Here is a 12,242-nt window from a genome sequence, read left to right on the forward strand (position 1 = left end):
ATTGTTTTATCTCCTTTTCTCCTCTATCTGCCCACAGAGTGCGAGCTGTCAGTGTGGTCTGTCCCCTGGCTGCTCTGCTCACATTCCGTGCCTCTTCTCTTTCCCTAGGAAACCGTCTCATGGCTGCAGAGCAGCCCCTAAAGCAAGACTAGAGGCGAAGCCCGCCAGCAGCCCCCTCCTCTCCCATCCCGGCCTGGCCCAGATCACCCAGTTCCGAATGATGGTGCCTCTGGGACATTTTGCCAAAGGAGCCAGCCTGGACGATCTCATCGACAGCTGTGTTCAATCTTTTGGTGAGTTGGCGAACTGCCCACATGCATAAATGGGGCTCTTTTACTTTGTTCTTCCTTAAAAAGTGCTTTATAGAATAGCAACCTACATTGCATTTGGGGTTTAAAAATAGCTTTCGAGCCTTTGAAATGTTGGAGACAGTGTGCAGTGCCTATGGCACATGACTGTGTGGGTGTAATAGGTCGTGATGAGAGGTGCGATTTAAAGCGAGAAAAGTTACTGAGGAGAGTTTATGTTTCCAATTTTCTCAGGATGGAGGTTTTTCTCGTGATGAAAAATATCATAAAATGCAGTGGTGCATCTGGCGCTTTTCTGTTCTTGTGTTCTTGGGGCACATGAAGACTAGCAAACGCTGTTACCAGACAGCAGTTTGGACCACTGGATGGCAAAGTCTGAATAATTCCCCTCACAGTCTCGAAGGGTGGTTGTGGTGGAGTAGGAAAGGACCGAGTAAGGCCAGACTGTCTGTGCCTGGGAGATACTGGCAAACGAGCGGTGTGACTGAAGATTGGGATCTATGAAAGGGGCAGCCAGACATGTTGGCAGGGATTATCTGGATGCCACACTCTGTCATCACCCGACACACCATGAGGGGTGAGCAGCTTAGCGCAGCTGACAAGGGTTATCCTCAAAGATGCCATATTTAAAAAAAAATTGTAGGCACGCTCTTTTGATTGTTATATGTGAAATAGTGATGGAAAAGTACTAAACATTTGTTCCCCTCCCTGAAAAAGGAATGATGGAAAATACTTAGAGTTCCATTATCACTGGTAGCCACTCTGCTCCTTTGGGACCTCTCTGTCTCCCACTGGGAAGCTGATGAGCTTGTGTGGCTCAGCTCAGAAGCCCCAGAGCACCCGACCCTGACACCTTCCAGGTGCCTTGGAAGACTTGATCAGATTCCAGGTGCTTGATAGGATCCCCGGTAGCATGACTACGGGATTGTTAGAACTCAGAATGAGGGATTTATTCATTGGCTGGATCTGTGTTCCCTTGTGGCTCAGCTGGTAAAGAATCCACCTGCAATGTGGGAGACCTGGGTTCGATCCCTGGGTTGGGAAGATCCCCTGGAGGAGGGAAAGGCTACCCACTCCAGTATTCTGGCCTGAAGAATTCCATGGGGTCACAAAGAGTCAGACACGACTCAGCGACTTTCACTGGATCTGTGTAGTGCTCAGTCAGACCTTATTTGTAGACTTAGGGAAGTTGGACATTTTGGGGATTCTCCTTTAATTGGATTTAGCAAAGCATTGAATAGTTTCCATGATTCCAACATTGATTTAAAGCAGTGGTTCTCAAATGTTCCTGCGAAATCATGTGGTGGTTTTTGTGGTAACACAGATTGCTGGGCCCCACCCCGAGACTGGCTGTTCTCAAAGGTCCAAGGTGGGGCACAAGAACTTACTGTTCTATCAGTTTCCCAGGTGATGCTGCTGCAGTTGATTCAAAAACCTCACTTCGAGAATCACTGCTTTTTTGTTTTAGACTTTTTAACTTGGAAAAGAAGGAGCATATATATATTTTTTTTTACTAATTCAGCATTAAATTTTAATTGAATTGTTATTTATTTACACTTTAGTCTTTCAGCTAAGGATGAATTCAGGCGCAAAATAAATGGTTTTCTATTTAACCTCTTTGGAAAATAACCATACAAGGAGATAAACTAGAAGCCGGGGGGGATGGGGGAAGCATGGCGGTGATGAGCTGTTGTTCATCAGGCCCTTGACTTTCACCTGGTTCCCAACTCGTAAGCTCCTAAGCTTCTCACCGTCATGGTCATCTTATTTATCAGTCTTTGGCAGGATACTGTGACTGTTTCATGAATAAGCATTTTTATCCTCTTTCCATTTCACTGTTGAGGAAATAGGACCCAACAGTCCTGCCGTCTTTCTTCCTCCTATGCCCGTCACGCAGTTGCCCTCTGGGTTCAGGGCTGTTTTTATAACCTTCAAATCGTCCAGCCGTCAACCTGAAAAATACAGGAGGGATTCTGAAGCCTTGCAGAATAAGCAAGCCTAACCCACTCCCCTCAATGAATGAATCCTAAGAGGGCTAAAGATATTTCGTTTCCTGGATTATATTGAACTGAAAAGTACCTTAAAATCCCAAAGGTATAAAAATCCCATTGAGTCTAATGGTCTTTTAACCATTATCATGAAGCATAGATAGTCCCTAATTAAGCCCCTAATTGCACCTGACTGGCTGTTGCGTGAGGAGAATTACAGTGACCGAACCACTCTTCCATTACGCAAGCTTAGAATTCATGAGAAATGCACTGTTTAGGGGGGAAATATGCAAAAGACAGGGCAGTGATAAGGCTTGCAGGAAGAGTAAATTCGTTAAACCATGAAGACTTGGAGTAAGTTCATTCTGGGGTTGAGAACACATATTGGGGAGAGCAGCCACTCTCTGTTCAAATCTCTGAGCCAGACAGTGAGAATGCTGCGGGAGGTAGGAAGGTGCCATCTCAAGGCAAGGCTTTGCACATGATGTCCTGAAGGGCTTCCTGCCACAGAATTTACATGAAAGAGGCAGAAAAGAAAAGACACCCTATGTCTGAAGGGAATGGGAGCCAGCACTTTCATCTGTGATTTTGACTCTGGTTATAAGTTGAGTTGTCCAGTGGAGGAGTGGTGTGGAGCTGGAGGGGGCTGGGGCTGGGGATTCAAGCAGGACAGTGACAGGCAGCCAGCCGTGTCACTTCTGCCTTTGTAGGTCTCCTCGGAGATGATCAGAGAATAGTAATGAGCAAAGTTATTTTTTTTTAATTTTTTGAGACATCTTACTGGTTATTTTCTCTGATTAGTATGGAAGAGTTTTACTTTAGAATAAAACAGTCTGGCTTAGTTTTTCTTCGTGAGTTTATAAGTCTTCTCATTTGAATACCCATGAAAAGAGGGAAATAGCACTGTTGAAATGTGGGGAAAGTTTTTTTTTTGTAATCTCTCCCTTTAGACTCAGGTTTCAGCCACTCCTCCCACCAACATGGAAAAAAAGGTGGAGGAAAAAAAACTCTTTTGAACATAACAACTGATTAGTTAATTTATTAGTTAATTTATTTTTTACTGCTTTCTCAACCTCACCTTGGTGTAGATGCTTTGAATTAGCTATAGCTTTGCAGTCCAATATGGTAGCCGCTACCCACATGTGACTGTTTATGTAGACATTTTAATTAAAATTAAATGTAAATTCCGTTCCTAAGCTTCAGCAGCCATATTTCAAATGCTCAGGAGTCATGAGTGGTGCCTGTTGCTGGATAGAGTAAATAGAAAATATTCCCTTCTTTGCAGAAAGTCTGTTCAATGGTGTCAGCCTGGGTGGACGGTTGATTCAAAGGGGAAAAGCAGTGTGGGATTTACATTCTTCTAACAGCTCCAGCTACTTGACTCTAAGGCACCCTGGGCATTTGGCAGTCTATACAGATGGCTTCCCCTTTAGTATTATTAACCATTAATTACCTCCCACACTGTTCTCAGAAGAAGGACTTATTACAAGGCTTTTAAGGGTGGATGACCAGCACGTGCAAATTAAGGGTACTCTTGAAGGTACTAGTAAGCCTCCCAGTGACACACACAAGGTTACAGATCTGTGATTAGAAATTCAGAGCCTTGAGTCATCATGTGTTGCTTTCACCGTGAAACAACCCACTCCCACCTTCTGTTTTAAGCAGAGGTCATGCTTTTACATCCTCACCGTATTATTGCTGGTGAATCCACTCTTCCACTGAGCATAATGAGGCAGATCATCACAACCTGGTACGATTATGTCAAATGTATGTGAATCACACCATCTGTTTCAGAGGTAGGAAAGACCTATGAGATCATCTGAGCTCTTTATAATGTTTTCACTTTGTAAGAGGGCTGCCAGCTTTGAGAGCCAAATGGAAGGTTTCAGATATCCCAATTCTGCCCCTCTCTGAACCTAAGACAACTGTGACAGCAACAGAAAGAAAACTGCAGGCACGTCCCAGTAAGGGACCCTCAGCAAACAGTCCTCCTGCTCCCAGGTAGGGCATGGGAAGAACCTCTGCGTCTTTGTCTTACATGTCAATGAGAGAGGAAACAAGTAGTATCTTATTTATCGTGTGTGTGTGTGTTTGAAGGCTATATGTATTGATTTTCTTTTAAACTAAAAACAACTGTGAAATAGGTCTGGTATTACTCTCTCCATGGACAAAAAAGAAAATAAAACCTATGAGAATTAAAACAACTTCCTTCATGTCTCCCTCCCAGAAGCTTCTTGCAACCTGAGCTGGGCCATGCTTGGGTTCTTCTCCTAGGGCAGGCCTCCCCTCACTCAGAGGAGCCCTTCAGGCCACAAAGAACATGTCTGTTCTCTGTGCCCACAATCTGCAGGCTTGGTGTCCCCCAGATTAGAAATTAAATTCCATTCAATGCAGGAAATATTTATTGTGCCCTATCTATATACCAGGTATCTGCCTGAAATACTGTCTCAAACAAATTCTGAGTTAATTAGAATTAGTGTATGCACTGTGTCTCCCAAAGAAGAAAACCCCAAGACTAGTAGGTTTATATCCCATACCACTAACAGGTATATTTCCTGAAGTTGGTTGTTAAAAACATTGTATAGACCTCAGCTAATTAAAGATAAAACACTACATCTATTTTTAAAATTAGAACCAAAAAAGCACACACACACTTGTTGGGACTGCAGTTCCCTCCATGGCAGAGGCAAGATTCTGGGTTCCTCCGCACTCTACAGCTTTAGTCTGCACCAAAGCCAAGTATCCAGAGGCACAAGGCCAGAAGCCAAGGGCCATGACACTGAAGGGCACTCAGACCCAAGAACCAGCAACTCCATGGAACAAAACCAAGTGTAGGGTCAGGAAGGCTGGCCGTCATGAGCACAGGCCCTTTGTGAAGACCACAGCGGTACCAGTAGCCTCCTTGGTGGAAGTCCCATCTCTGGGAGTCATAGCTACAAGATTTCATTGTAGAGGATGGTCCTTAAGGCACCCACATCCTGAAACTTCTGGGCATTAGAGCAGCTCCCAGGTGTGACCATTCTTAGCTCCCTGGAGTGAACTCGTGTTGTGTGATGGGGATGCTGTGTACTCCAAGGAGCCTCTTTGCTGCATTTTGCCAGGCTGGCATGTCTGCCCTCTCCTGGGTATGAGACACAGTGACTGCCAGGCCTGAGAAAGGAGGAGTTGGGAAGTCCCCTCCACTTGCGTCTGTGCTCTGTTGTGCGATAGTGTTTAGGGCAGACCTCCATCTGCAGCAGAGAACAGAGGTGGCCCTCACAGTGTCCATGCATAAGGTTGACAGTGTTCAGGAAGGCTGAGCATTTTAGTTCAGTAACTCCAGCCAGAGAAGTGAGATTGCTGAGAGAAACAAAGAGGTAGACAGGAGACTGACGGTGGTTGGACACTTATTTACTGCCTGTTCAGTAGGGCGCTGGACCTTTACCTGAACTGGTCTCATCCATGTTCACAACAACCCTGTGAGGTGGATATTATTTTTGCTTTTTTAGTTAATAGGCATTTGAAGCTCAGGAACATTATTAACCTGTGGAAAGTGGCCTCCCTCATGAGTGGGAGAGCTGCTGAAGTCTGGACTCTGGTCTCAGATTCCTGTTCTCTCCACTCTACTGGAGGTTCTCCAACTTTAACAGGAATAGTCATCGTTGTGGGATGTGTTCAGCATCCTGGTGGTCAACTCCAGGATTTTTCATTAAGCCTGCAGTCACTGTGGCTTTGAGGAGGTGACCCACAAACTGATTTTGAGAAATACCATCCTATAGCACACATACCTGCTTCTTGGACATATCAGAGCATTTTTTCAGGCTTTCTAAGGAGACATGGAAAGCTTGAAGAATACAAATCCTCTGAAAAACAATAGAGCAAATAGCTTTTCAGCTCTGTGAACCGGCAGTCATGAGGTGGAGCCAGCCTCCTAGGCATGTCTGAAGCAGTCAGTCCAGATCTAACAAGAGAAAGGCCCCTGCCCCTGAGCAGGTTTGTAACACTGTGCCCACTTCCGTCAGATTTACCTGCATTTCTGTCCCTTCTCAGCTGTAGGAACTCTTTTGAAAACTCCCGCCTGTCAGTCTTTTGGCCATGAAATAAACAGAAAGTGGGTGTCTGCCATTACTGTAGTTTGGTTCCTGGCCCTCAAAGGCAACATTCCCAACCTGCATTTCCACCTTTAAGCCACACTCAGCTGAGTTCACTGTGGTGCTGGAGGGCCTGGCTTCTTAGAGTGTGCCTGTTCCCCACAGGTCAAGACTCGGAAGTAGTGGCTTATCTGGGGGAACTGGAGCAGTGCCGCCTCTGAGCACTGCTCCAGAAGTGCTGCTTTTCCAGCAGACTTTTTAAGGCCCTCTGTTGACATGAAGTTTATTGAGTTCATGATGAAAACACATTAGGAAGTAATGTGAAAGCAAAAGCAGTATGTTCAGGGGACTTCTCTGATGGTCCGGTGGTTAAGACTGCGCTTCCAATGTAGGGGGCTCGGGTTTGGATCTGTGGTCAGGGAACTAAGATTCTACATGCCACACAATATGGCCAAAAAAAAAAGTAATATGTTCAGTTGTTGGCTGAACCAGAAGTGATGGGCGGTGAGACCACCGGGGAAGGTCATCTGAAGTGCAGGCCTCACCTCTGGCCCAGCTCCTGAGAGTAGGACCCGCCTGTTTCTTCCTGGAGCGGTTACAGCTGCTGGACTTAGTGCCTTGTTCTGCAGATAGTTTGAGCTGCCAGCTGGATGTGGTTGTCCTAAAGTAGTTATGAGGAAGACAGCAGGGAAAGAGCGAGAGTGGAAGCAGGTGAGCTTCACACAGCCTCTGCAGATACACAGGGCACCACACTTGACTGGATGCTGTCACAATCTTGAAAGCCTTACTCTGGGAGAGCAGGTTGTTACACCTTCAAGAGTTTGGCCGGCCAGTTGCTAAACACAACCATCAATAAACATTAAATTATACAAACTTACAATTACATTAAAAATAAACCCTCAAAACTCATCATTTCCTAATATGTCATCACATTTTGCTGTCATCACAGTTTGCTGTCATCCACTGTCTTGAGATGATGTTCATTGAGTCTGTATGGGACGAGTGCTGAATGCTGTGTGTGTGCTGTGCTCAGCTACTCAGTCATGTCTGACTCTTTGTGACCCACGTACTGTAGCCTTCCAGGCTCCTCAGTTCATGGAGTCCGCCAAGCAGGAATACTGGAGTGGGTAACCGTTCCCTTCTCCAGGGGATCTTCCCAACCCAGGGATCAAACCCAGGTCTCTTGCATTGCAGGTAGATTCTTTACTGTCTGAGCCATAAGGGAAGCCCATGAATGTTTCGTAGCAGTATGATATTCATGTATAGCACATACATGTCATACATGTATTAATACATACAGTGGCTAGGCACACCTGCGTCTCTTCCCAGCTCCATGGTCGTGAAGTCATGCCAGGAGCTTGATGTTGCCTGCTTTGGGAGTATTTACACAAAGGAAATGGGCCACACTACTAATCAGGGCTTCTTCTCAACCCACCCCTGAAGAAGACATTGTTAAACATTTACTAGCACTTTCCCCCAGCCTCAGAGGATGCTTAAATGTCAAAGGGCCAAGGTAGGAAGCTGAAAGCTGGAAATCTTACTTTGTGTTACCTGGTTCGGAGAAATATTATTTGCCTTTGTTTTACTTCTTTCTTTCATCTTAATATCTTATAAAACAACTCTCCATGTGTTCTTCAAAGAAAAGGAACAATATACCTCAGAGATAAAGAGTTATGTATCAGTGAAGTTGAGAAATTTTCTTAAAGAAGTGACAGTTCTGTGGTCACGAGAGAGGAAAGGGACTGGGGGTTGGAGGAAAGAAATGCAGGGGGTCAGTTTTGTGGTAACAGGTGGTAAATAGACTTTTGGGGGTGGTCACTGTGTAGTGTATACAAACACTGAATTACAGTGCTGCATACCTGAAACCTGTATGACATTAGAAAGGTGTCACAGTGGAACTTTAATACTGAGAGAGTCTCATTCTAGAGTCAAAGTTATCACTGTGGTTTTGTTCTCTTAATTTACCTCCTCTAAAAATTCTCCACGATTAAATTTCCCCTTATTTCTGGTCAACTAAACCTCAGTTTTGTGACTCTGTTCTTCATGTCTTTGTATATTATATGCTGTCACTCTTTGTTTCAGATTCCATCTGTTTAATCATTTGCCTTCGTATCTCTCCATGTGGTAACAGGTACTATTAATACATAAAAGCAAGCTTTTGTTGAATGTGTTTTTGTAAGTTTACCGCTTAGTGTATTTCTAATTTTGTGAACTGTTTATATCCTTTGCCTATTTATCATTTGCTTAATGATTTTCTTATTAGAGGTTTGCAGAAGCTTTTTATTTTTATTTTTTAAAACCTGTTAGCTGTTTGATTGGTATTTGTTACTGGCATTTTTTTCCTCCTTTCCATTTTTATGTTGGTTTTGGGATATTAATGAAGTGAAATTTTACATTTTTCTGTAGTTAAATTGTTGATGTTTTCTTTTATCTGTTATCTTTTTCTGTATTAACTCTAAATTTGAAAAAAAAAAAATCCCTGTTCTAAAGATTTGGTGACTATTCCATTGTCATTTTTGTTATTTGTTCATTTGTTTGGCTGCTATGGCCTTAGTTGCAGCGTGCGGGATCTTTCTTTTGTTGCGGTGCGCGGTCTCTCCAGATGTGGCACAAGGGCTTAGTAGTTGTGGCGCGCGGGCTTCATTGCTCTGCATCATGTGGAACCTTAGTTCCCCTCTCCTGGGGTTGAAACCCTGTCCCCTGCATTGCAAGCAGATTCTTAACCACTGGACCACCAGGGAAGTCCCTCCATTGTCATTTTAATCAAAGTTTTATTAAATCCATTGTATGATGAGGGCTTTCTGGTGGGTCAGAGGGTAAAGCATATGCCTGCAATGCGGAGACCCAGGTTTGATCCCTGGGTCAGGAAGATCCCCTGGAGAAGGAAATGGCAACCCACTCTAGTACTCTTGCCTGGAGAATCCCATGGACGGAGGATCCTGGTGGGCTACAGTCCATGGGGTCGCAAAGAGTCGGACAGGACTGAGCAACTTCACTTCACTTTATATGATGTAATTTCATATTCCACTGTTGTGGATGTTTGGTAAAAGTTTGTCAGTGGTTTTCAGTGAAAAAAAAAGAAATTTTCAGTTTTGTTTTTGGGGTTGTCATTGGCTTAAATCCAGAGCACTTAGACTTGTCATTTTGTAACTCAGAGCCTCAGTTTCCCCTATCGTCATATTCCTGAAATGATTTCTGAGACTGAAAATGCCATAATCGGATTTCAATTATGATGTTGAATGTGAACTTGAAAGTCCTTTGGGAACTTGTATATTTTTAAAGAACATACTTATTAGAAGAATCAGTAACCTTGGGGTGAGGAATTAGAAGGCCAACCAAATTTAAATCCATTTTCCCCTAAATTATTAATTAGACTGAATCTGTGTTGTACTTACATAGGTGCTTTTATTGTGGTAAAGTGTACGTAAAATTTGCCACTTTATAAGTTCTTGTATTTGCCAAGATCTGACTAACTCAGCTCATATATTTACATTTTTCTAGCTTTTTTGAGAAATAGACATCACTGTGTAAGGTTAAGGTGTACAGCATGATGGTTTGATTGATATATATTGTGAAATGATTACCACAGTAAATTTAGCTAACATCCATTTTCTTGTATTTACAAAGATCTAATTGTAACTCAGTTCTCGTTTCTTACTTTTAAAATTTTAATAGCTTTTTAAATTATATTCACTATAGAAAACTTACAAAATACAGACCTGCAAAAAGAAGAAAATTGCATTCATCCATTCTACCACCAAAAGCAAGATAAATACTATTGACACAATTGAGTGTATCTTCCTAGATTCTATTCTATGCATATTTATGTTCAGCAATCATATTAACTTTTTCTGGTAGGTTGACTATAATTAACTCTTTGCTTTTCATAATTCATATTGTAAACAATTATGATCTTAAAATCAATATTTATAAAGAGGTGTACTAGCATACAGAGTTGCTCAAGTTCAGTTCAGTCGCTCAGTCGTGTCCGACTCTTTGCGACCCCATGAATCACAGCACACCAGGCCTCCCTGTCTATCACCAACTCCCAGAGTTCACTCAGACTCATGTCCATCGAGTCGGTGATGCCATCCAGCCATCTCATTCTCTGTCGTCCCCTTCTCCTCTTGCCCCCAATCCCTCCCAGCATCAGAGTCTTTTCCAGTGAGTCAACTGGTCGCATGAGGTGGCCAAAATATTGGAGTTTCAGCTTTAGCTGAACACCCAGGACTGATCTCCTTTAGAATGGACTGGTTGGATCTCCTTGCAGTCCAAGGGACTCTCAAGAGTCTTCTCCAACACCGCAGTTCAAGAGTGGCTACTCCATCCTAAAATTGATTTTACAAAATAATTCTGGCATAATCTCTTCATGTATGAGACATAAAAGTGAAGGTTACTTGGCAACTAAAATGATTCTAATGAGGAACTAAAGACATTACAAGAAAAGAAGAGTAGTTACTCATTTCTTTTCAATGCTAAATGCTAATTAAGTTATGATAACTATGACTGATTATAGTTCTAATAAATGAAGGAAACAAATGCTCCTATTAACTTAAAAGTCTTGAGGTGAGCTTTTTTTCCCCTAATGAATAGGAAAAGTCAGACCAGTTTTGCTGAAGGGAAGCTTTCCTTTCAGAAACCGGGAAAAATCGAGGGCCTTGTTAACTTTCTGACTCTTAAGAAGTGACAGCTGGGAAAGATAGCTCATAGAAACTCAAAGATGCTACGATTCGGCACATTTGTGAATCTTCTGCAGGGTAGAAGAGATGGTTGGCGGTGGTGCGGGGGAGGCCATGTTGTCTGCTTTGGTGTTTCCAGAGAGTGGTCCAGGGCCCTAGGGAAACTGCCGAGGTTCTTACCAAAGTCTTCAGGCAGCAGATGCTGCCAGGATGGAGCTTCCATTGCAAAGACAACAGTGGTTAATAGACATGAACAAAGAGGGTAGGGACCAGGGTACTGTTCTTCAGGGGAAGAGGAAGCAGAGGTCGGCAGTTCTAGAGTGACGGTGAGTGGAATAACCAGAGCAGTAGGGCAGCCAGGGGTGAAAACTTCTGGGAATTTCTTGGGTGAAGGAGCAAAGGTCACTGTGTCTGGCTTCCGTGCACTGATGTCTCTTAACCTCTGTCCTCCGGGACTTGTTTTTGTAATCTTGTGAACAGCCCCATTTTAAGGGGGGGGGCACGACATTTAAGAAGCCAGGAAGTGTCCCAGCATTATGATTTATGAGTCTATCTTGCTAGAATGTAGTTACAGCCTGCAGAGCATCCTTAAATCTGATGAGCAGTTAATTATTTTGGTTAATTTTGCGTTCACTTATTTAATGCCAGATGCATAGGGATGTTTTCATGCTTCCTTCCCCTCATTCTCCCTAGCTCACTAGCATCCTGGGCTCCAGATTTACTCCATCCACATCTGCTTTGGTGGGTTCCTCATTGACCCCCACTCCCAGGTGTTTCAGGCCACAGTGAGTCACTCTGACTGTTGCTTCCCAGAAGAGAGCTCCCGCACTCCTGGCTGCTGGACTTTGTCCTCTGCTATTGCCAAGGATGAGCCAAGCGCTTGGTGACTAGAGTTCATCTGACTGGTACTGCTTTAAATAAACCTGGAAGGACCCACTCCCTGCAATTACTGTGCCCATGACTCCCCCAGCCTCTCTGTCCCCTTGGCTCAGAGTTCTGTTCCCTGACCAGTAAGCACCAAGTCTGCCTGAGATAGACTTAGCTTCAGTTAACTGAGAAAGTGTACCCTGAAACTTGTAAGAAAGACAGAGGAGGATTCTCTGGACTAAAAGAGATTTAAGAATATGTCAACCAGTCATAATCTGTGAACCATTTTTCTAAATATATACACATATATAGTCATAATTATTTTATAAT

The 12,242-nt window shown here is 43.5% G+C and overlaps 1 protein-coding gene across 9 annotated transcripts in view; it reads left to right on the plus strand.

Annotated features, from left to right (window-relative positions):
* Positions 1–12,242, plus strand: part of RASGRP1 (RAS guanyl releasing protein 1) — a 178,418-nt gene that overhangs the window by 102,897 nt on the left and 63,279 nt on the right. For all 9 annotated transcript variants that reach the window (XM_088839813.1, XM_088839817.1, XM_088839819.1 and 6 more), the window contains one exon: positions 109–293. In XM_088839813.1, coding sequence (XP_088695939.1) covers positions 109–293 — 185 coding nt within the window. The remainder of the gene's footprint in view (positions 1–108; positions 294–12,242) is intronic.

Source organism: Moschus berezovskii, chromosome 9, assembly GCF_049115385.1.
Source record: "Moschus berezovskii isolate FMDL1 chromosome 9, NW_MosBer_1.0, whole genome shotgun sequence".
Classification (NCBI taxonomy): domain Eukaryota; kingdom Metazoa; phylum Chordata; class Mammalia; order Artiodactyla; family Moschidae; genus Moschus; species Moschus berezovskii.